The sequence below is a fragment of the Micromys minutus genome, assembly GCF_963924665.1.
Source record: "Micromys minutus genome assembly, chromosome: 18".
Lineage (NCBI taxonomy): Eukaryota > Metazoa > Chordata > Mammalia > Rodentia > Muridae > Micromys > Micromys minutus.
In genome coordinates this window covers 2,077,389-2,100,996 of record NC_137953.1, presented here as the reverse complement: position 1 = coordinate 2,100,996, position 23,608 = coordinate 2,077,389, and the positions used below count along the sequence as shown (strand labels likewise).

The window sequence follows — 23,608 nt, the reverse complement described above, 5'->3', positions numbered from 1 at the left end:
GTTTGCAGGCCATATTTACATTCCACCTAGGAAGTCTCCTCTGACATTCCAGTGGGGTGAAACTGGACACTTGTTTGCACAGAACCTGATGGTGCATTAGCAGCCCCTACGGTCGTCATCCCAGGAGGCAGCCTGCCTTCTCACTTGGAAATGGCCACAGGACTTGGTGACTCGCACCACTCTTTGCAACCCTTAGCAAGCAGCTGGCCCACCAGGAGCGTGATCTGTCCTTCTTCTACAGGGTTCCGGGAGCGGACTGAAGTCTTAGCAGGAACATGAGTGAGGACACGGTCCCCGAGGCGGCCTCGCCGCCACCCTCTCAGGGGCAGCACTACTTTGACCGGTTTTCTGAAGATGACCCTGAGTACTTGAGACTTCGAAACCGTGCAGCTGACCTGCGGCAGGACTTCAACCTGATGGAGCAGAAGAAGCGGGTCACCATGATTCTGCAGAGCCCTGTGAGTAGGCGGGGCAGGGAAGGCTGGTTTCCTGGAGACCCCAAAAGACCACTGGCTTTGGCTCCTGGTCCCTCACTCAGTGTCTTGGCGGTTTAGGCTTCCTGAGCAAGATGAACCTTGGCCATGTGGGTATTTGATTCCCTCCCTGTCTTAGTTAGGGTTGTACTGTTGTGAACAGGCACCATGACCAAGGCAACTCCTATAATGACAACATTTAATTGGGGCTGGCTTACAGGTTCAGAAGTCCAGTCCATTATCACCAAGGCAGGAGAATAACAGTGTCCAGGCAGGCATGGTGCAGGAGGAGCTGAGAGTTCTACATCTTCATCTGAAGGCTGCTAGGAGAAGACTGGCTTCCAGGCAGCTAGGATGAGGGTCTTAAAGCCCACACCCACAGTGACACACCTACTCCAACAGGACCACACCCTCTAATAGTGCTACTCCCTGGGACTAGCTTATAATAAACCGTCACACTCTCTAATCACTGGTCAAGGGCAAGCCTGGGAATGTGCAAGAATTCTGGTTCAGAAAGTAGCAGAGAAACAGCCCCAACCCCGTTTCCTATGCTGCATCTAGGCTTTGGCTTTTAGTCCGCCTTTCCTGCAACAGGCAGCAGACAGGACTGTGTGAGCTGTAACATGGGGTTGCCATGGGACTGGTCTAGGGTTTCCCTTGCTGAATAGCACAGAGCATCCTGCGCACTAGAGCGAGTACCCTCTGAATGTGCAGCCCGGGTTGAGGACAGGAGACAAGAGGAGTAATGGGGCAGGGGACACCCTGGACCTAGATGCTCCTGAGTCTCTAGACCAGAGTCTCAGAGCTTGTTCCCAGGCAGGCAGTATACTAAAGAGATGGATGGCTGAGGAGGTAAGAGTGCTGCTGGTCTTTGGGTGGTGAAGAAGAGCGAGGGGGAGTGGTAAGGAAGAGAAGGAGGATAGCACTCGGGGCTCTGTAGGACACAGACTGAGAAGCTGGAGTGGGGGGTGGCTTCTCTGGGGCCTTTTGGAACAGCACATCCCATGGTCTGTGGGCTGTTTTCACTAAGAACATGCAGATTGCTCAGAAGAACAGACAGGAATGAACCTCAGGCCTTCCTGGCACATGTCAGGGGTCTGGAGGGAGACAGTGGGTACTTAAAGGCCTCAGAGGGAGGGGTGGCATCTCTAGCCATGGTTAGTGAGTGAGGTGGGATATGGGGACGCAGGACCCCTGGTTCTTTACCGCTTGTTCATAGGCTCCCCAGCATGGTCAGGGTTCCCTCTCATGCTTCCTCTTGTCAACTGGACAGCAAGATAAGAAATTCAGCCCAGCTTAGTGTAGGATGCCACAGTGGCTGGCACTGCAGGTGCCCTCCACTCCTCCCTCTCCTCCTAGTCAATCAGTAAGAATACAGATGTGTGAGAAGAGAGAGCCCTGGGTGTGCTAATGGAGGGGGAGGGGCGTAGTTTCTCTGATTAATTCCCTCTAAAGTGAAGTCCTGCCGTGACTGGTTTAGCCTCCGCCATTGCTCATATAGGAGATCTGGACTAACGCCACAGGAAAGGGGGCCCCAGGTTCCTTACGAATCTTCTTGAATACCTACCCAGCAATCTGGAGAGGCACCTGGAGCCCCAGTGAGCCTGCATCTGGGATCCCTCAGGGTCCTTGGTCCTTACTGAAAAGCTGGAAGAGCATCGCCCTGGACCCTCACAGGAGCAGTCCTCCTGTGAAGGAGTTGAAGGAGGGGACTAGGTGGAGATCACCCCCTGTGCAGAGCTCAGGGACCAGCCCCTCGGCACTTGCTGTGCCCTCAGCTCCTACGGACCGACACGGTCCTCAGTTTTTCTGCAAGGAGCTGGGCACCAATTCCTGTGACCTGTGGGGACGCGACCCTGCAGAGCACCAACCCCTTGGCCTGCTGCAGTCTTTCAGGGAGGAGCTGGAAGGCCTCATCCAGGAGCAGATGAAGAAGGGTAACAACTCCTCCAACATCTGGGCCCTCCGACAGATCGCGGACTTCATGGCCAGCACCTCCCACGCAGTCTTCCCAGCTTCTTCCATGAGTATGTGGGTGCCTGGGTGTCCGCCAGGAGCAGAGGAAGAGGGCTGTGGTGGGGAAGGGAGGAAAAGGCACCAGAATCAGCTTGGTTGCTAGGCAATGGTCAAGCTGCAGTTGCAGGCCTGAGCAAAGAGATGCTCGGCTCTGCTTCTGATGTGGCTATGAATTAAAGACCCACAGGAGGATTGTTCACGATGCCAGGGGTGGGAAGGGTGGAGGTAACTTCAGGGGATGAGAAGAGGTGAGTAGAGCCAGGAGACCAGCCAGGGTGATCGCTATCGATCAGTGGGAGGAGCTACGACTATGTGGGAGGAGCTACTACTGTGTGGGCTCCTTTCCCGGGCTCTGCAGCTCTGCCCACAGCCCGGAAGCTGCATATGACTCAGACGTTTAGGGTGATGGCCACAACTAGGGGAACATTTGAGAAAGAGAAGCCAAAACCCACTGTGTTTTGAGAACTCCAAAATTACTCTTAGCAATATTGTGATGTATGTTTTCAACTTTTTTTTGTTTAATATAGATTTTTGAAAGCAAGAACAAGACATATTTTAATGGTATATCACTAAATCTTTTGCATCATAAATAGGGTTCTGCAGTATTTTTTTTTTTATTTTTGTGGATGCATGATGAAGAATCAATCATTCCTTACTGGAGTTTCAGATTGTGTTCATCTCTTTAGTATTATGAATCACAGAGTGGTAGGCATCCTGGTAAATTAATCTGGCGCTGCGCGCATCACTGTGTCCTGAAGACAAACTGTAAGAGTGGCTGGAAGAACCCAGTCAGGAGCTGGTGATTATGCAGAATGCAGATTCTGTCCCCTCACCGTCCCAGAGAGAGACTTGGCCTCGCTCTTAGCAGTGTGGTGGACATGGCCCTTCTTTCACCTACCTCAGACTGTTAGTTACTGTCCTCCCTGCCCCAAAACAGGCTGTACCTAAGCCTTCATCTGTGCTTTTCCAATAGCGAAAGGTTTGCTCCCATACTTTGCCAAATTTCCGATGAGTGTGTTGCGAATAGGTTTTCACATCTTTATAAATTAATGTTTTTTCCCTACGACCTGTCAAAACGTTACAGCTTTTTTTTTTTTTTTTTTCCTAGTTTCTCTTTGGACTTTTCATTTTGCTCACGGCATTTGTTAGGTTGTAGAATACATTGTTTCAGAGCAGAGCCTCTGTTACTTTTTTCCTTTGTTACTTCCATGTTGGCCACCCGCCTAGACAATAGGTGAAAGGGCTGTAGTTGGCCATCAGTTTATCTTAGCCTCTTGTGCAAATCTATTCTATAAAGCAGTTTTGGAGTGATTTTGTCAAGCTCTGTCCCCCTCCACTTTAAAATAACCATTTTAGGATTTGATTTGAATTGTATTGGTATTGATTTGGAAGAGGAGTTGGAATTCTTTATTTTTGTTTTAGAATATAGCTTCCATGGGGGAAATATGTGTGGTCAGTTCTAGAATACTCTACCTAGTGCATGGGAAATAATTTTAAAATATTTTCAAGAACTGATTTAGAATATTCAGAAACATGGTATGTTTTCTGCTAGTTGTATGACAGCCCACCAGGCAAGCTTACTAGTCATTTTTTATGTGATCTGACCATGTCCTAAGCCCATCCAGGAAATAAATAATATATAATTCGGTTGTTAGGAATGAATCTTATTCAACTTTTTCTTGAATATACATGTACACATTATCTTGAGTTTTAAATCCACTTTACTATTTTATTTATGTACGTGTGTGTGTGTGTGTGACCATACGCATGTTTGTGTGTATATATCGCAATGTGTGTGTGGAGGTCAGAAGATAGCCCACAGGAACTGGTTCTCTCCCACATGGCAGCCCCTTGGCAGCATCTTTCCCCTCTGAGCCATCTTTCTGGCCCTGTGTTTTGTATATAGAAAACCACAACGGCCAACACGGACATTTTGCCTTTGTCTGCCAGCAGTTTGCCTTTAAGCTTCCCCCCTAGTTTTCTAGTTTTATCCCCTCAGGCTTTAGAATGATGTTTAATAATTTAGAGAGTGGTCATTCTTACCTTGCATCTGACTTTAATGGAAATTCTGCCACCACAGAACCTGAGATCATTATTCTTTATCATGCTGATAAAATATCTTCTTTTTTCTAGCTCATCATAGCTCTCTCTGCAGAAATAGATTCTGAGCTTTCTAACATGATGCATTTGGGGCACTGATCCCTTTTTGTTCCCTTGAGCAATTGTCACAATGAGTTATAGTGACAGATCTCTGAATACCAGGCTCTAAACTACCTCTGGTCTCGTGTGTGTGTGTGTGTGTGTGTGTTTGTGTGTGTGTGTGTGCATGCATGTTTACATATAAGCACACATTTAGAGTTGATCCTTGAGAGCAACCCACCACATATTTTGAGAGACATCTCTCACTGGCCTGGAATTCACCACATCAGCTAGGTGGGCAGTCCCAGAACTCCAGTTTCTACCAGTGCTGGGATTGCAAGTGTGTCCCAATATACTTGGCTTTTAAAATTATTATTAAAATGAGTTCTGGTGATTGGTGATGAACTCAGGCCCTTCTTGCATGTCAACTTCTTCACCACCTAAGCCACCTTCTTGGCCCTAGTTTCTTGTTCTGATACACTGTTGTTTTATTGTTAGACTTCAGTTAAGGATTTTAGCACACATATTCTCACGTGAGGTCCCCTCTAGGGCATTCAGCCATGGCTTTAAACACGGACAGGGAGGCTCCATCTTTTCCCTTGCCCTGATGGAGTTTAAACAAAGCAGGGACATCTCTGTGGAAGGTTTGCACTCACTTGCACAGCAACGCAGATCTAGAACATGTGCAGAGGTTCCCCTCCCTCACCCTCTTCAGTTGCATCTGCATTTACATTTCTTTTGCTGCTGTGTCAGCAAATTTTGATCATTGTTATTTTATATGAAGTTATCAATTTTGACGGATTCTCTTTCAAATAAAGTGACTTGCTATACCCCTTTTATTGTTAGGTCTTGCGCTGGGTGCTTCTGCTGCACTGTGTCCTCAGTTTCCCTTGAACAAATCATGTTTGTCTATTCATAGGTCTTACACACCGATTCTTGTATTTGCTTATTGGCTCTAAACTTTTCCCCGACACCTAATTTCTTTTCCAACAATGAGGTTCGAGTCCAGAGCTTTATCCAGGCCAGACAAGCACTGCTTGCCCAAGCTACACCCCAGCCTTTTGTGGGAGGAGATGGGAGCAGAGTCTAGTCACAGTTCTGACTGGCCAAGACTCTTAACCCTCTTGCCTTCGTCTCACATGGACTGGGATTATAGGTGGCCTTTACCACATCTGGCTGACTTTGGTTTTGTACTTACTAATTTCTGTACTATTTATGTTCTAGTGTGTTTCCTGTTGCTGTGATAAACACCACAGCCAGACGCACTGAGAGGAAAGGAAGGGTTTATTTCGCTTACATGTCAGAACACCACTGAGGGAAGTCCAGGCACAAACTCATCATGAAGGGCAGGAAGCAGAAGTCATGGAGGAGGGCTGCTTACTGATTTGCTCAGCTTGCATTTTGAATAACCCGAAGGATCACCAACCCAAGGGTGGCCCCACCCACAATGGGCTGGGCCTTCCCACAACAATGATTGTGCAAGAAAATGACCATAGACTTGATTGTAGGTCAATCTGATGGATACAATTTCCCCCAGAGAAGATTCTGTCTTAGACTTGTCTACACGTGTGTCCAGGAGCCACAGCTGCACACACGTTTTCACGGTGCCGGCAGCAAAGCACAGCTGTGCACACGGCAGGTGCACATGGAGCGACAGCCCCACTTGGTCTGGTTTTTATTCTATGAGCTGTCTTTTCTCACTGCCGAGCTGTTAGATGCTTGTTCTTCTATAGATCAGTCAGTGTCAGGCTTCATAGAATTGGAAGTTCTTAAGTTCCACGTCAAGGATTTAGTGAGAGCCTTTTGCCACCTAACATAATTATTTTTAAACAATCAATGCTTAGAGGCGGTCTTCAGGACACTCAATTTATATTTATTTATATTCCCGTTTCCATTGGATTTTGTCAAAAGTGAAGGTTGGCCAATCCATTTCATTACTGTCCATTCCTCTTTGTACTTAGGATACATTTTACCTCGGGTTTTGTTTGTTTTGAGATGGGGGTCCCACTGGCTTTTATTCGCCCACTCTGACATCCTGAGTGCTGGGATTACACAAATGTGCTACCATACCTAACCAGTCCTGACAAAATAACACTTTGATAATGAAAATATGAGACCTTCGGATTTTTTTTATTTAACCTAAAAGAAAATGTGGTGTGCATGCCCACATGTGTGTGAGAGTGTGTACATGTGTGAGTGTGTGTGTGTGTGTGTTTGTGTGTGTAAATGTATGCCCCTGATAGGTGCTGGGAACTGAGCTCAGTCTCAGCAAGAGCAACAGATACTCTTGAACACTTAGGTGTCTCTAGCCCTTAACTTGAATGCCTTCCTCTGCTCCCCTGAAGCTCACAGGCAGTGGCATCATGGGTAAGGAAACAGACTACCCATCAGCCCCCACACCTGGGTTGCTAGCTCCCTGCCCCTGGAGCCCATTTCCAAATCTCTCAGACTTTCCCTCAGATTCATAGAGAAAAGCAGCACATGGCCGTGTGACTGACCACCTGTCCTAACAGAAACAGGCACGTGTCACCAGACACTGCGCCTCTCTGGTCAGCCTTGGCTTCTGGAGTCTGTCTCTCAAATGGGGGGAAATTTGAAGAAATGTCTCCCTGGTTGACGTGGCTTTCTATGTGCCCTGTTTCCAAGTCACAGAGTAAGTTCTGTTGCATGGCCACTCAAAACACAGTGACAGCAGGCCTTCTGCCCGGCACCGCTGATACCTCCCCATGTCCCAATTCATACCCAATTGATGCTCCCGTTTAGGGTTTATGAAACCTTGGCATTCTGAGACCTCTTTGTTCATGGCCTTGAGCCTTGATGTAGCTTTGTTTATTTTGTTTCCTTGAGACAGAGTCTCCTGTAGCCCAGACTGGTCTCCAACTTGCTCTGTAGCCCAGGATAACCCCAAACTTCTGGTCCTCCTGCCTTTACCTCCTAAGTGGGTGCCAAGATTACAGATGCGCATCACCACCATGTATGTATAGGGTGGAGCCTATAGCTGAGTACACGCTGGTGAAGTAATGAACCACCTGAGCTATTGGCTTTCCTCCAAACACAGCACTGGTCTCATTCAGTCAAGCAGAGGGGGGCTTTGCAAACCACACATGGTGACTCTACAACCTTTCTTCCTCTAGGTGTGAGTCAAGGGCTGTTTGATCCTCTGACAGGTGGCATTTCCGATACCATGGTAGCATCAGTTAGGGAGATCTAGAAGGGCACAGGACAAGGACCAGGCTGGCAGGTAGGGACTCTTGTCCTCAGGGAGATGCACTGTCTCCACCCATCCCTACAGACTTCTCCATGATGACACCCATCAATGACCTCCACACTGCCGACACCCTCAACCTGGCCAAGGGGGAGAGACTTATGCGGTGCAAGATCAGCAGCGTCTACCGTCTCCTGGACCTCTATGGCTGGGCACAGCTCAGCGACACCTATGTCACGGTGAGGATCAGGTGCCCGTTCCTCACCCTCCTATCTCCACAAAACCTGAAGGGAAGACTCCTGACTCCTGGTGTGACTGAGCACTGTTAGTATCCCTTGGTTGAAATCCACTCACCTCTCCTAAGATCGCTAACATGATGGTCCTGAGAAGAGACAACCCCGCCATGGCTACCTCTTCAGATGGGAACCAGCTCCTATATCCAGGGCTATTCCTAACTTTTGTGAGATTCCCCTAGAAGCCCCATTTTCACAGTTTAAAGACTAAACCTCTTCATCTCTCTGTGGAGGAAGGCTCACTAGAGGAAGCCTTGGTGCAGAGAGTTCAAGGAAGAAAGGATTTAAACTTCGGAGGAGGTATCCCTTCTCCCTGTCTGCTTGGCACTGAGTTTCTTATCTGTCTCCCTAGCTGAGAGTGAGCAAGGAACAGGACCACTTCCTGATCAGCCCTAAGGGGGTTTCCTGCAGTGAGGTCACAGCATCTAGCCTGGTAAGTATGGCCCAGCATCAGTGCCAACCCTAAGATGGCAGCGCCCATCTGACCACGAAGGGGCAGGTCATCTCCACGTTACAGCCTGCTGCTCCACTCCTTGAGGGACTCAGTCTCCCTGGGCAGAGAAGATGCATGGCCACAATGGGTGCCTAGAGCACAATGCAGCCAGGGTGCAGGCCACAAACAGTGGGGAAGGGGACAGAATGGGCTGGGGTCCCAGGTAGACCACATGCCATGAGGAAAGCTTCCTTGGATGGGGACTCACTAAATCAGGAGAACAAGAGATTTGCAAATGTGGCTCAGCATTTGGAATCTAGAGGGAAAAACAAGACAATCTGTTTCCTTTGTTCATGGATTGTCCTCACAGAGGTGTGGAGGCCAGCAGACATCCGGACGGTTGCAATTCTGGGCTTGTGTGCCTGCTTAGTGGACCTACTGATCAGCTAGGCTAGCAGCTGAGGTTGAGTATGAAGAGCCGGTGAGGGGTCCCTGGGGCAGAGGCAGTTGGTATTTGGCTGCAGTGGGTTTGGAAGGGGTCTGACGACATGTTGCACACTTGAGGGGAATCACAAGCAGGAGGCAGACTAAGGTATGGGTAGACCTGCAGGCTTGTGGAAGTCACCAGCAGGGGTGGTGTGTGGTGTGGACAGACCCTGGGTTGCTGTGTATGGGTGTGATGTCCTAATGTCAAAGGAGGGTGTGGTGGGTGAGGAAGAGGGGAGCAGGTGAAATCACGCGTGTCCTCGAAATGAGCTCCTTTTGTAAATTCGCACAGCAGCAGAATCCAAACAAAGCCAAGCCTGAGCCTCTGGGGAAATCCTCAGGGTTCCCATCTACTCAGAGGCCCCAGATGATGGCCACTGTTCTATTAGGTTGTGGAGATTCATGAATAACACAGGTCACAGGTCTGATAATGAGATTAGGAACACATGAGCCTGAGGGGCATCTGACTGGGCCACTCGGAGGAACCAGGCTGAGCGCATGCATTTGTTTGAAGGGGTGTGAGCTGGAGGAGTCTCTGTCACACCCAGCCAGTGCCACTGTCACACCCAGCCAGTGCCAGGAGACCCAGGGCACAGAGAGGTCTGCGGCAGGGGCTGCTGGACGCTGCTCCTGTGCACACAGTGTGTGTGCCCTCCCATACCTCGATGGCACTGTCCCTCTTTTGTCTGTGGGCTTTTGGGAATGGAGTGTGAGACGTTCACGGAGCTTCCTTGAGTGTTAGTCTGGATGTCATGGGTGCTTCCCGTTTTGAGGGCCAATTAATAGTGATTTCTCTCTCTCTCTCTCTCTCTCTCTCTCTCTCTCTCTCTCTCTCCCTCCCTCCCTCCCTCCCTCCCTCCCTCCCTCCCTCCGTCCATCTCTCTCTCTCTCTCTCTCTCTCTCTCTCTCTCTCTCTCTCTCCTTTCTTCTGAAACTAAAATCTAACTTATTAGTGTGTAAGGTGTAATTCTATTTTCTAGAGCCCAGGGCTACAGCGTGCCTGTGTAGCAGAGCTCACTCAAGGGTCAGGATATCAGTTCTCAACCTGTGAGTCACATTGCCTTTGGGGGTCAAGTATCAGCTGTCGTACACATCAGATATCTACATTGCTATTCATAGCAGTAGCAAAATTACAGTTATGAAGTAGTAACAAAATAATTTTATGGCTGGGGCTCAGCTCAACATGAAAAACTATATTAAAGGGTCACAGTGTTAGGAAGCTTGAGAACCACTAGGTTAGGATGATCTTGCCTCAGAATTGATGCTTGTGTTGGGTGATTTGGGCCTTTGAGGGGTGGGCCTTGTGGTGTGCTAGGAGGGTTGGTGGGGGCACCTTGAGGATGAAATATTGTGCCATTTCTATGCAGATGGTAACTTGTCTTATACCGAAATCCCTTCTGTGATGCTGGTGCTTTGTGAATTCATTTGTTAAGTGGGAATACCATAGCCAGCCAGTAGCAACAGTCACTGTGTGTGTGCGTGTGTGTGCATGTGTGTGTGTGTGCATGTATGTGACATTTCTTAGCCAAGCCACCTGCTTGCCTCTTAGAGTAGAAAACTGGCTAAGAAAGGGACACGTCTCACCGGTCCCTTTTCTGTGCCCGGTGGAAGGTGTTCAGTGTATCACTCTCTTTACCTCTGTGTAGCATGTTCCACACGTGAGACGGTGCAGCTTTGACATGGCTTCCTCTGGGAAGGTTTCTGCTAGCATTCAGGATTCCCCTTAGCTCTTTCTCAAAGATTCTATCACCGAGCGTCTTCTAGCTCATTAATCAGAGTGGGGTATATGGGGTATGTGGCCTGGACATCGTTTGGGAGATTGCTAGAAGCGTTGTTTCTGTTTAGAATCTACTTTGACAGCTTCTGAAGCAACACATAATAAAGTCTGAGAAATGGTCCCACCACTTACCCTGCAGAATTCACCTGCCACCCCTTAAGACTCCCCACAGGCAGGACTCCCTGGTGCTGCGCCCCAACACCAAGGCCGGCCATTACTCCTGTCGTCTGGAGTGGTGGGCATGAACTGGGGAATGCACTGGGTCCGTGTGTGGAGAGTCTGCCATCTTCTTTACTGCCTAGATTAAGGTGAACATTCTGGGAGAGGTGGTGGAGAAGGGCACCAGTTGTTTCCCGGTGGATACTACAGGCTTCAGTCTGCACTCAGCCATCTACGCGGCCAGGCCCGACGTGCGGTGTGCTATCCACCTGCACACGCCCGCCACAGCAGCGGTGAGTCATGCCGGCCTTCCTGCGGCAGCAGCCACAGGGGACCCGGTTCTCCCTGAGCAGATGTCATGGAATATAGCAATGTCACCGGGTAGAAATTCTGCAGAGGGGGCAGAGAGATGGCTCAGTCGTTAAAGGCTGCTCTGCCAGAGGGGCTTGGTTCCATTCAGCAGCCACACGGCCACTCACAGCCATCTGTAACCCTCCTCCCAGAACATTTGACACCCCGTGTTCTGGCCTTTGCAGGTACTGCATGCATATGTGATGTACAGACAAGCGTGAAGGCAAAATAACCATACGCAGAAAATTTAAAAAAATAAAATAATGATAAAAGATAAACATTTTGGAAAGATCCAGAACTCAGGCCAAGAGAGTGAGTTCTCAGCTTAGGACTTATCTCAGCCCTCTGTGTGTCAGGGTCTTGGTGAAGGGGGAAAGCAGACCTCCCTCTGCTGGGTCCACAGCAGGGAACTCAGCCAGGCAACCCCACCCAAGTCAGGGCAGTTGGGCTTCAGTCTGTCCTGTCTCCCCACGACCCAGAGAGGAGGACAGTAAACTGGTAGAAGTGAGCCTGTAGACACACGTAGTTCCGGCAGCCAAGATCTGGGGAAGAGTACCGTAAAACTGGGGCGGGGGAGGGAATGATCACAGGTCACAGGTAGTACCTGAGCCCCCCCTTCGTGTGTGTGTGGGGGGGGATGCCTGCAGTGTCACTTGGTGACCCTGGGCATTGTCTTGGCCATCATCCTCTGCTGCCATTAGACCACATAGCGATAGGGGTGGAGCACATCACAGCAGCCTATTGATTGCTGAGGGAAACACACAGGTCATGGAGTGTGGACGCCCCTGCACTGGGACCAAGACACGATGCTGTGTTTGTGTTGAAGGTCTCTGCAGTCTCGGGCTGATTTGGGGCAGTGAGGTAAGATCAGGAAGGCCCTCCTGCCCCTCACCACGCTATTTGTTTTCAGTGAGAGACAAGGGAGGACTCTGCATTGGTTTACTTTTCTAGAGCTTTGGTAACACACCGTGGCCAGAATCAACAGGGTGCAGTGAGCTTGTTTCTTCTTACAACTTGCAATCTGTCCTTCAGAGAAGTCAGGGCAAGAACCCAGGGTAGGAGCCTGGAGGCAGAGACTGAGGCAGAGGCCATGGAGGTATTCTGCTTACTGGCTTGGTCCCCATAGCTTGCTTTCTTTATAGCATCCAGGGCCACAGGGTGGCACCACCCACATCGATCATAAAAAACAGAAAAAGAAAACAACCCGCAGGCTTGCCCAAGGGCCAACCTGGTGGGAGCATTTTCTTAATCAGTGTTCCCTTTCTAAAATGGCTTCGGCTTACGTCAAGAGTTGATATTTTAGCCTTAGGCCCCTGCATTCATTCTGCACCAGGGCCATGGGGAAAACATTTATGCCAATCCTGCCTCCTCCCAGAGTCACGAAAGAGAACAAAGCTGGGACTCGGCCAGGACCTTCCTCGGTCCTCACAGCCTTGGAGTGATGTGCAAGAATGATGAGAAGCTCTTAGAACCCTCAGTGAGAAAGGCCTGGGTGGTGCAGGCTTCTTCCTCCCTATGAGCATCCTACACTCCCTGACCCCAAAGCAGGGCTGGCCTGCTGCGCTCTGAGGAGAGTCAGTGTACCCCTGGGCCTGAGCTACGGTTGGTAGGCAACTATTGTTTCCCTGTAGGTGTCAGCTATGAAGTGTGGCCTCCTGCCTGTCTCCCATAATGCCCTGCTAGTGGGGGACATGGCCTACTATGACTTCAACGGGGAAATGGAGCAGGAAGCTGATCGAATCAACTTGCAGAAGTGCCTTGGACCCACCTGCAAGGTTTGTTCCGTGTGTGTGTGTGTGTGTGTGTGTGTGTGAGTGTGTGAGTATGTGAGTGTGTGTGTGTGTGAGAGAGAGAGAGAAAGAGAGAGAGTGTGTGTGTCTGTGTGTGTCTGTGTGTGTGCATGCACTGTGAAATGGTACTGTCCAGTGCTGGTGTCACAGCTTAAAGGGCACAGAGCTTGCTGTACAGGGTCTTAGCTCCATCTCCAGTACCCACGTAAAAATGGGTGTGGCAGTTACATACTTACAACCCCAGTGCTGGGAGACTATCCCTGTGAGGCCAATCAGTTTGAGTGTATCAGTGAGCTTCAGGTTTGAGGAAAGACCGTGCCTCAAAAATCAGGTTGTCTAGTTTACCACACACATGCGCGCGCGCGCACACACACACACACACAGAGAGAGAGAGAGAGAGAGAGAGAAAGAGAGAGAGAGAGGGGGAGAGACAGGCAGACAGACAGAGAGAGACAGACATACAGAGAGAGACAGAGACAGACAGACACAAAGCTAGCATTAACATCACAAAGGTATCATGTATTTACTGGAGAATATTTGTTTTGTAGATATTTTTTAAAAAAGATTTATTTTTATATGTGCAATGCATGTGGAGGCCAGAAGGGGGCATCATATCCCCTGGAGCTGCGTTGCTGGTGATTGTAAGCAGCCTGCAGTAAACGCTCAGACCAAACCTGGGTCCTCTTCAAGCGCAGAAAGCCCTCTTAACCGTGGAGCCACCTCTCTAGCCTCCGCATTTTATAGGTATTTTTTTTTTTTAGAAGAAAACTTTCTTTAAAGCTACTTCTCCCACATTGCTCTGAGATGCTGATGTGTTCTCTGAGGCTTTTCACATGTATTTATAAAACCAGAAAATCAGTCCCCCCCTCCAATGTGCACTAAATGACTTTGTACGCCAGTTTCCCCACCGCTCAGATGACTAAATCGTACCTCATCTATGAGTAGCTGTAACTCACCAAACAGTCCCCTGTAGTTGAACCTTCCAGAGGTTGCTTTCCATCCCGCCTCACACCACCAGGCAGAAATCCTTCCGGCTAATCCTCAGGGCTTGAAGAGGCTCCCTTAGACATTTCTAGGAGACTGCATGTGGAAGACCTGTAGAAAGCTTTCTCCATGGTGTCACCTAGGGCGACCATGCCGTGGTTCCATTTTTGACCAATTGCCTCCCGCAAAAGTTGTCCCTGTTGTTTTTTTTCCCCTGTGTCTAATATAAGGGACTATTTCTCTACAGTTTGCCCAAATCTGAGCGCTGTATTAATTAACCAACTAATTCCACTTATTAGTTGCCAACTAGTTAAAAGAGAGCAGAGCCTCAGTGCTGCTCAGCTTCAGACTAAGCACTGCCTTCTATAGCACATCTGACTGGAAGAGAGCTTTGAGGTAGAGCCTCACTTCTCCAGAGCCCCTGCCTCTGTGTCTCTGCTTTGGGGGAGGAACTCTGCTGGTACTTCTGTTTCAGCAGCCCAGGGTGTCCTCAGCAATGCTAGTTAACCCTATGTGGGCTGTGGCAATCTAAGGGAGGCTGTTCTGGGTGCTTCTGTTTGTGTTCTTGAACTCTGAACTCCTACTAAGTCTCTGAGCCTGACCCTCAGCCCTCTGCAGGGAAGCATGAATACACAGGTCTTGCTCTTAACATCTTTCTGGTCTCTTCACCCTTTACATTTGCTGCCATGTCAGGAACCATTTCTCCCGAGACCCTCGGGTCTGGTCCAGAGTCTGCCTCCAGTTGGCCGACTTTCCAGTTCTCCTAATTTCTCTTTCCTCAACTGAAAAACCAATTGGAAGTTAACTGTGGATGTTGGAGCCAAGTCTGTGGAGCAAAGCTCAGAGGTCCAAAGAGGTGGTAATATGGTTGCCTGTTTCTGCAGGGTTACCTCTCGGTGCGCATCCTCTTGGATGTGACCGAAACCAACTAAATTACTTGCAGAGGTTACTTTTGAGGTCCCCTTTACTACGCATCAAATGACTGTGTTTGCCTAACACTCACAGCCTCTTCGGACTTTTGAGTTTTCTAAGGCACAAAGCATTGCCCAAAACAGTCACTCGAGCTGTCCTGGATCAGTTTAAAATGCCTTTTCCATCTCCTGCAGTTGGGTGCACTGAACTCAAACTACCCTTAGGTTAGTGGTTCTTGATTAGAGAAAGAGCGGTACGTTTAGGTGGGGAGGAGGGGTTCCAGGCTGAGGCATGAGTTGGCCTCAGTAAGATGAAGGTCTCTTAGGAGTGAAACGTTTTCTTTTTAAGGTTGGTTTTATTACATAATTTTATTTATCTAGTTAGTTTGTATACACGGGGGCGGTGGGGTGCCGGAGTTAGTTTAAGCTGCCATTATTCACATGGAGTTCAGTGGACAATCTGCAGGAATCATTTCTTTCCAGGGATTGAACTCAGGTTTTTAGACTTGGTGGCTGGTACCTTGCTCCACAGAGCCATCTTGCTGGCCTAGAAGGGAGTTTCAAAGTCTTGGGTTGGGTTTGATTGGTTCTCTCCTCCTCCACAGATTCTGGTGCTAAGAAACCATGGCATGGTCGCCCTGGGAGACACCGTGGAGGAAGCTTTCTACAAGGTCTTCCACCTGCAGGCTGCGTGTGAGGTACAGGTATGCAAGGTGCCCTGGGTCGTGAGCTTGGGAGGTGGTTTTGATGGGGGCCCTGAGAACTGTGGGCCCTGCTAGCTGTCAGACGAGGTCCTGACCTACCTGTCACCCTACCTGTCACCACTTTCCTTACATTCCTGCTGTTTCCTGCTTACAAAGGGATCCATACTCTGGAAAACTCCATCACAATACCTGACTGGTACTACCCAGACCTAGTGGACCTGAGGTCAGGATGGGGGACATCATCACAAGGCACACAGAAGCCCTACCACACCCGTGTCATCTGGTGTGGCTGTTGCACCAAGCTGACCTAGAAAAGTTGCTCTCATTTTGCCAAGGAATGGGACGGAATGAGGGCAGGCTGTTCATGGGCAAGGGGGTGAGGTCAGGCACAGAAAGAGAGATGGTGATGAGCCAGTCAGTGTTGTCATGGCAACTAGAAAAGCCAAGATACCCTTCAAAGGTATATGGGGAGTCAGCTCATTGTCCAGTGCCCTCACTGGGAAGGGACAGTTAGCTGGGGGGGTGTCAATGACCGTGGAGCCCCTAGAACCCCAGGAATGCTGGTTTATAGGCAGCTCGGTGGTGAGGTCTGCCAAGAGCAGGCACTGCATGGTGTCTGAGTTGGAGGGATATGAGGTATGCTTATCCATCCTGGAAAGATTCAGAACCCGGCTCTCTCAGCTCTGCCGTCTCCAGCTCTGGCTGTCTACCTTTGGGACAGAGATGTGCCTCTATAAGCCCATTGTCTCCGTGTTGGCATGGACCGCAGTTGGCTGGGAGGAACACCCCTCCAGGCTAGGAGAGGTAGTGGTTAGAGAATCGGCAGTTCGAGGAAAAGCCAACTCTCTGCAAGTCCCACGTGGTGTCCTCTTGCCTCACTCTGACTGGCCTGGGAGAACAGCCCTGGAGGAAGGTCGCTTCGGGGAGCCCTCATGGTACCCTTACAGTGGAGTGTTGCGGAGATGATAGTAAATCTGGAGATGAATAATGTTATATGGGATGAAATGAGGCTCCCAAGAAACAGCGGTGGTCAGAATTAGCGGTCAGAAGTAGACCAGACCATGTCTCTGATGTGGTACCTTCTCCGTCCACTAAGACCGACTGATCTAGCTGCTCACTGGCATCAGAACTGGAAGGGAAGACTCTGCCTTTGCTCGCACTGAGTTGCAAAGGGTTTCTCCTGAGAAAACAGCACACAGGAAGAGGTTCTCTGCAGAGACATCTCCACACTCTGCACAGATGGAGAGTTGCCGCGGCGTCCCCAACGGGTCCACAGTGAAGTGTCTTCTCCCATTTCTAACCTCAGAAGTGGCCCCCTGGCAGTTTAACCTCTGACCTGCAGCCATAGGGCAGGGTTGTTAGTTCCGGTCCATAACAGCCTCCTGGCTGCTGTCACTTCTGCTCAGGACTGGATTGATGTGATTTTTGCCCCGCCCCCATCCCTCTGGCAACCAACCCCAGTGAGTCCTCATCAGTTTTACAGATGGAGAGGCCTCTAGAGGGAAGGGATGGTCTATGGAAGACACGGAAGAGCAGACGCAAAGGCGTGAGCGAGCACAGGGGTTAGTCACGGCCTGCGGCTACTGTGAGGCGTGCGCTCCGACAGCCAGCTCTGAAGCTCCATGTCCGCCATGGACTCTGCTTCCTCCCTGACCTTGGTGACAGGTGAATGTGACTGTGGTCAGGCCTGTGGTTCAAACCCAGACGCCTGCTCTGCTCTCCTGGGCACAGTGTATTCTTTGCCTATTGGTTTGCAGTTCTGGAAAAAGTGGGTCATCCCTCACGGAGAGGCAGATGGGAGGTACAGGCGGTTCTTCACCATCTGCTACCCATTGCCATGGGAACGGCTGGAAGACGGAAGGAGGCAGCTTGGGCAAAGTCGTGGGTGCTCTCTCTCCCCTCTTCCTTCTCCATTAACAAATAGTCCCAAGGGAGGCCGCCTCTCATTCTCTGCGTGTTAAATTAGCAGCTGCAGCTGTGTGGTGCTCCTGAGGCTCCAGAACATTCCAAATGATTTACCATATCACCTTAAGTGGTTCCTCACAAGGTGGGGCTTTGCCATTTTTACTCGTCAGATGTGGAAACAGAACAGAAAGATGCTAAACAGCTGCCCGAAGTCACAGGGTGAGGAGAGGTGTAACCACCCAGTTCTACCCCTTACACGTACCCCAGCACTGTCTTTCCAGGGCAGCAGGGGACAGTGGGGACAGTTAGAGGTATGTGTCCATATATCCTGAGTACAAAGGCACTGGGAAGTGGTGTGGTGTCCTCTTGCCCCAGCGTGACGGGACTCACCTGAGGAAGTCTGATGAGCTGACCTCCAAGAAGCAGGCTTAGGGCCGTCTGCTGATGCAGGAGGATGCCATGTTCTCAAGATGCTGCTGCCTTGATGCCCCCACCCCCCAAAGCTGCAGCTGTCGGCGAACTAAATGGACCCTTTTATCTCTGGTTGGAACAAACACCACCAAAACCACAACCCCCAACTCCCAACCCATCCTAAAACACCAGGTGGCGCAGATGAGACCATCAGAGCGCAGCTCCGATAAGCGAGCTTGTGCGAGGACGTCGGTCTTCTTGGATGTTAGGGTGTGAACGCCTGCTGTGGTATCATGGCTCAGGTCTACCTCTCTCTCTCCCTGATATCCAAACCTGACTAAGGGCATCTGAATGGTAGGGGTGCAAATTGGGAATAGAGGCTAAATGTGTAGGTGCTTTTAAGGTTAATCAAAACTGCCCACATTGTACACACACCTCCGACCTATCGTCAAGTCTGCACCTGGAGCACTGCCCCCTCTTCTCCTCTGAGGCATTATGACCTAGGTACCGGTTAGTTCTCTGGGGTGCTCCATCCTAAGCACCATTTCTCTTCTTTGGTGTGTTGTATCCTTGGTCATGAACATTCCGTCCTCAGTTCCCATCATTCCTGGGTTTGTAACACTTGTTATTTCTTCCTCTCTGGGTTGCCTGGGAACTGAGCCCAATGAATGCATGCTCCACAAGCATTCAGATATTTTACTTAAGTTCCCTAAGCCTTTCTGGATCCCAAGTTCTCTGTGACCCCACCGAGGTGCATACCACAGCAGTTTCAAGCACACCACAGCCATTTCAAGGACTCCACAGCAGTTTCAAGCACACCACAGCTGTTTCAGGGACTCCACAGCAGTTTCAAGCACACCACAGCTGTTTCAGGGACTCCACAGCAGTTTCAAGCACCCCCACAGCCGTTTCAGGGCCTCCATACACCCTTGTGCTCTGATTCTCTACAGGTGTCAGCTCTGTCCAGCGCTGGGGGGACCGAGAACCTCATTCTCCTGGAGCAAGAGAAACACCGGCCGCACGAGGTAGGCTCTGTGCAGTGGGCCGGCAGCACCTTTGGGCCCATGCAGAAGAGCCGTCTGGGAGAGCACGAATTTGAGGCCCTCATGAGGATGCTGGATAACTTAGTGAGTATCTTGGTGCTGACCTTCAGACCACTCCATGGAGACTGAGCCCCCAGAACCAGACATCTCAAAGTGCTGGGGACACACAAGAACCACCTCTGTCACAGTTTAGTTAGTGAAGGCCTCCAAGTTTGTGCTTCCTGACCAGCTGCACTGTCTCCAGTTCTTTCCTCTCTCTGCTAAGTGCTGAGGCAGGATTGGGTTGATAACGTGGAAAATCAGAGGAGCTGCTTCAGGCACAGAGGTAGGGGAGGGAGGCAGTGAGGAGCGAGATGGAGGAGGTGAGAAAAGAAACCTGTCTTCCGAAGGTCACTTGGTTTCCTTTCCTCACCCTCCAGCCCCCTGACCTCACCTTGTCAAGGTCACTGTAGTGCCTCCAGGTCATTTTCCACCCGGTTGCTAGGGTGACCATGATGGCTTTGAAGCAATGAAATGTGCCTTCCGTGGGAGGGGACTCCTGACACCGTGTCACTGTCCCCCAAACTGAGCACCAGGCCCTTGCAGGGCGGATTCCTACAGGAATCTTTCAAAGCTTTGAGGGAAGCCGGTAATTCTGTCTAAAATGTCAGAGAAGGGAGAAAGGCGGGTTCTAACACAATCAGATTTCACCACAAGCTGATGAGAGGCGCTGGGAAGGAGCCAGCGCTCCAGTCAGCTCTGAATGACGTCAGGGTTCACTCCGAAGATTCAAGGGCAATTTACTATCATGAGTATTTCGATATTTAAAAACTGGTTTGTAGCACACGGGCCTCCTCATGGCCACTTGACACATTAAACACTCTACGCTGTCCTCGTTCCTCCTGCTGGCTACTGGACCCACCCGTTGACCCTCTAGTTGTCCCTCATCCACCCCTCAGTCCCCATTCCTGCTTCATAGGGCATCATGCATTACTCTCTGTATCTTGCTCCTTGGAGACTTCTTTCTCCTTTGCTCAAGATCCCCTTTCCAGTTTTATGACTTGCAAACACACATACGTGTGTGTGCACACATGCACATGTACGTAAGGACACACACACACACACTTATGATTTTAAATCTGCTATTTTTTTTTTTTATCTTAATGTTAGCGACTTTTAAAGCGTATTGGCTAGTGGGGGTTTAGCACAGGATAGACTGTCTGATATGACATGACATGCTAGGTCCCGTGCTGCAAGATACATCATCGTCAAAAACAATACTACTTATAAATTCGTCAAAATCACGAGCATTAAGCAGGCCTCATTGTTTCTTTTTTAATTTTTATTTGCTGAGGATTAAACTCAAGGTTTCACGTGTACCAAGCAAGCATTCTACCAAGGAGCTCTACGCCCAGCCTTCCTGTTCACACTTTGTTCTGAGACATGGGCTCCCTAAGTTACCCAGCTAGCCTTGAGCTTTCTCTGTAGTCCAGACAAGCCTTGAACTTGTCATGCTCCTGCCTCAGCTTCCTGAGCGATTGGGATGACAAGCCTGAAGGGCTAGGCCCGTCTCAACTCGAAAGCTCTGTAACCTAGGCTTTGCAGCTGTCTAGTGGATATTGGGGGTTGAAGCAAGCCCAGGTGAGACCCTCTGTCCTCCACAACACCCGGTTCTGGTTCTGTTCTCCCAGGGCTACAGAACGGGCTATACCTACCGCCACCCCTTTGTCCAAGAGAAAACCAAACACAAAAGCGAAGTGGAGATCCCAGCCACGGTTACTGCGTTTGTGTTCGAAGAGGACGGTGTCCCAGTGCCCGCCCTGCGCCAGCATGCTCAGAAGCAGCAGAAGGAAAAGACTCGCTGGCTTAACACTCCCAACACCTACCTGCGGGTGAACGTGGCCAACGAAGTACAGAGGAACATGGGCAGCCCCCGACCCAAGACCACGGTAAGAGGGAGGTCGGCTGTACTGGATGGGGTGGGAAGCAAGTCATGAGGTCTTCTTCCAGGTTCCTGGACACTGTGCTCAGACCCCAGGGTCCCTAACACCTCTTCCTTGTGCCCTTGTATGGAGGTCTGGGGCACAAGGAACAGATTTCTCCAGACTGGGACACCTCCATCGGCAGGTTCCGGAAAGACTAGGGTCTGAGTTTCACCCCACATCCACAGGGGGCTTCGGGGAATTCCCTGGAGACGCGTCAAACCCTGGACCTGGGGTCTGACACAACCCCAGGAGGACAGGGCGATCGCTTTCCTCTCTCCCTTTCTCCTCACTCACACACATCTCTTTTCGATTTCTTTTCTTTCCTGTTTTTCACAGATAAATTTTTTTTGGCACGTACATGGGTTCACAGGACTCAGGTTGATCATACAATCATCTTTAATAGCTTGTCTATAGTATTATCTGAATAAGCCTATAGCTTTCTGACAAGGTTAGTTCACATGACTCAGGTTGATCATATAATCATCTTCAATGGCTTGTCTATAGTATTATCTGAATAAGCCTATAGCTTTCTGACAAGGTTAGACTCACTTGCTCTGGGAATCCCGTCTCTGCCTTCTGAGTTATGGGTGAAGCACCATACTCATCCAGGTTCTGGGGGTCCAAACACAGGTCCTTCTGCTCGAAAGACAGATGCTGTAACCGTTGGGCCTGCTCTCCAGTATTTTTTGGTTTGTTTGTTTGGTTTGGTTTGGTTTTTGGTTTTTTGGGTTTTTTGTTTGTTTGTTTGTTTTTCATGGCCCACTGGCCTTCTTTGATGTCTGTGTCATTGATCCGTCATCTTGGCGCTGACCCAAGAAGAGAGAACAACTCTGTGTGACTTGTGGACCTTCCATACTGGTGGGCGGGGCACCCAGTGGGCGGGGCACCCCATGGCCACGCCCAACTCCTTACTTGCCTTGTCAGTGGATGAAGGCCGATGAAGTGGAAAAGTCCAGCAGCGGCATGCCCATACGGATCGAAAACCCAAACCAATTCGTGCCTCTCTACACCGACCCCCAAGAAGTGCTGGACATGAGGAACAAGGTGAGTGTGCTCTCCTACCTGTTCTTCTGGAGGAATCTGGGGTTCCTGGGTGGGGGAGCTCATTGGTACTCCTGATGGGAGGCTGTGTGTAGATGTCATCCTGGGCTCAATGCCTCGTGCTGGACTCACAAAGTCCTGTGGTCCTCGGTAACCACTTATGTGACAGCACACTTGCTTTACATGTCTAAAAGACATGCCCACAGAGTGGCCATCTGTGAGCTCAGAGTTGCTCAAAGCCGGGTACAGAGGAAGCCCTCAGGATGGCAGATGGCATTAGAGCAGAGAGGACAGGCTGCTCACCATCACCAGCCTCACTGGACACTGGAGGGCCCCTGCATGCTCTGACCCCTCGTTCTCCCCTTTCTACACAGATTCGAGAGCAAAACCGACAAGACATAAAATCAGCCGGGCCTCAGTCTCAGCTCTTGGCCAGTGTCATCGCCGAGAAGAGCCGGAGTCCGGTACAGCAGAGACTGCCCCCAACAGAAGGGGAAGCGTGTCAGACTCTTGGGGCTGGGGACCCCTGAGTCCTCAGGCCTGATCACCCCAAGGCCTTAGGTGCCGGGCTCTTGCCGCACAGTGAAGGGCCACCACACAGGTGGCTGTGAGGTCCAGGGAGGACAATGTTGGCTCACTCCTGGGTGTGCCGGATAGTGAGCGGCAAGGAGCATCTGTTCATAGGAAGGCCTCTGACAGGCCCCACACCTCCCACCATGGGACTCCATGAGGTCCTCTCTCGGTGTCCTGCTGAATTCTGGTGGCCCAAGTGTTTGTGACCACTGGGTTGGATGTAGCATCATTAGGATACAGTGAGGGGATTGCTTGGGCAGGACTGATGTGCTCTGGGGTGGGAAGGGTAGGGTAGCCACATAGTTAGAATTAGAAAGCATGACGTCACTGTTTCTGTGTTTGATGAGATGGCATCTTGTCTAGGGCTTAGTAGCAGATGGCATTGCAATTCTGCCTTGTGTGGCATTGTGGCTGTTCATGGCTTGTGGCAAAGGGTGTGACAATGGCTAATGGGACGTGCCAGGGCCCATTACACTCTGCAGAGCATGCTAATGTGATATGGTTGCAGGTCAGGCAGCAGCAGGCTGCACCCTTGAATCTGCTTCCTGACCTCCCCCAACTCAGCCAAGTCAGTGAACTCTGAGCATGACATAGGGTCAAGGTTCATCCCTGTGATCCCAGAGAGATGAAAGATGAGCACAGAGCAATGTTGTCCAAAAGCAGCTCCGTCCTTCACAGCAGGGGCTCTCAGCAGAGTCCTTCATCCTCCTTGGGATACAGCAGCAGAGAGAATGGGCAGACTCTACCCCAAGATTCACCTTTGACTCTGAAACCCACTGCAGTAAGCCTATGGTTGCTTCCGTATGAGTGAAGCCAATAAGCAGTGACCAGAAACCATGATTGCTCTGGGCTCACCTCCCTGAGATCTCTGCTTTCCTACCCGATAGTAGGTGATGCCTTCAGCTAGGCTGCAGTGGGGACACTAGCTTAGGAAAAGGACAGCAGGCTCT

General features: G+C 50.2%; 1 protein-coding gene across 1 annotated transcript; it reads left to right on the top strand.

The window, feature by feature from the left end:
- Positions 1-275: 275 nt before the first annotated feature.
- ADD2 (adducin 2) lies at positions 276-22,615 on the top strand (the record flags this gene model as incomplete). Its single annotated transcript, XM_080931933.1, has 11 exons — positions 276-458; positions 2,362-2,500; positions 7,921-8,072; positions 8,479-8,559; positions 11,125-11,274; positions 12,964-13,107; positions 15,623-15,721; positions 18,988-19,164; positions 20,751-21,008; positions 21,969-22,088; positions 22,460-22,615. 11 exons carry the CDS (start codon positions 276-278, stop codon positions 22,613-22,615), a joined length of 1,659 nt encoding a protein of 552 aa, XP_080788059.1.
- Between the last annotated feature and the right edge of the window lie 993 nt (positions 22,616-23,608).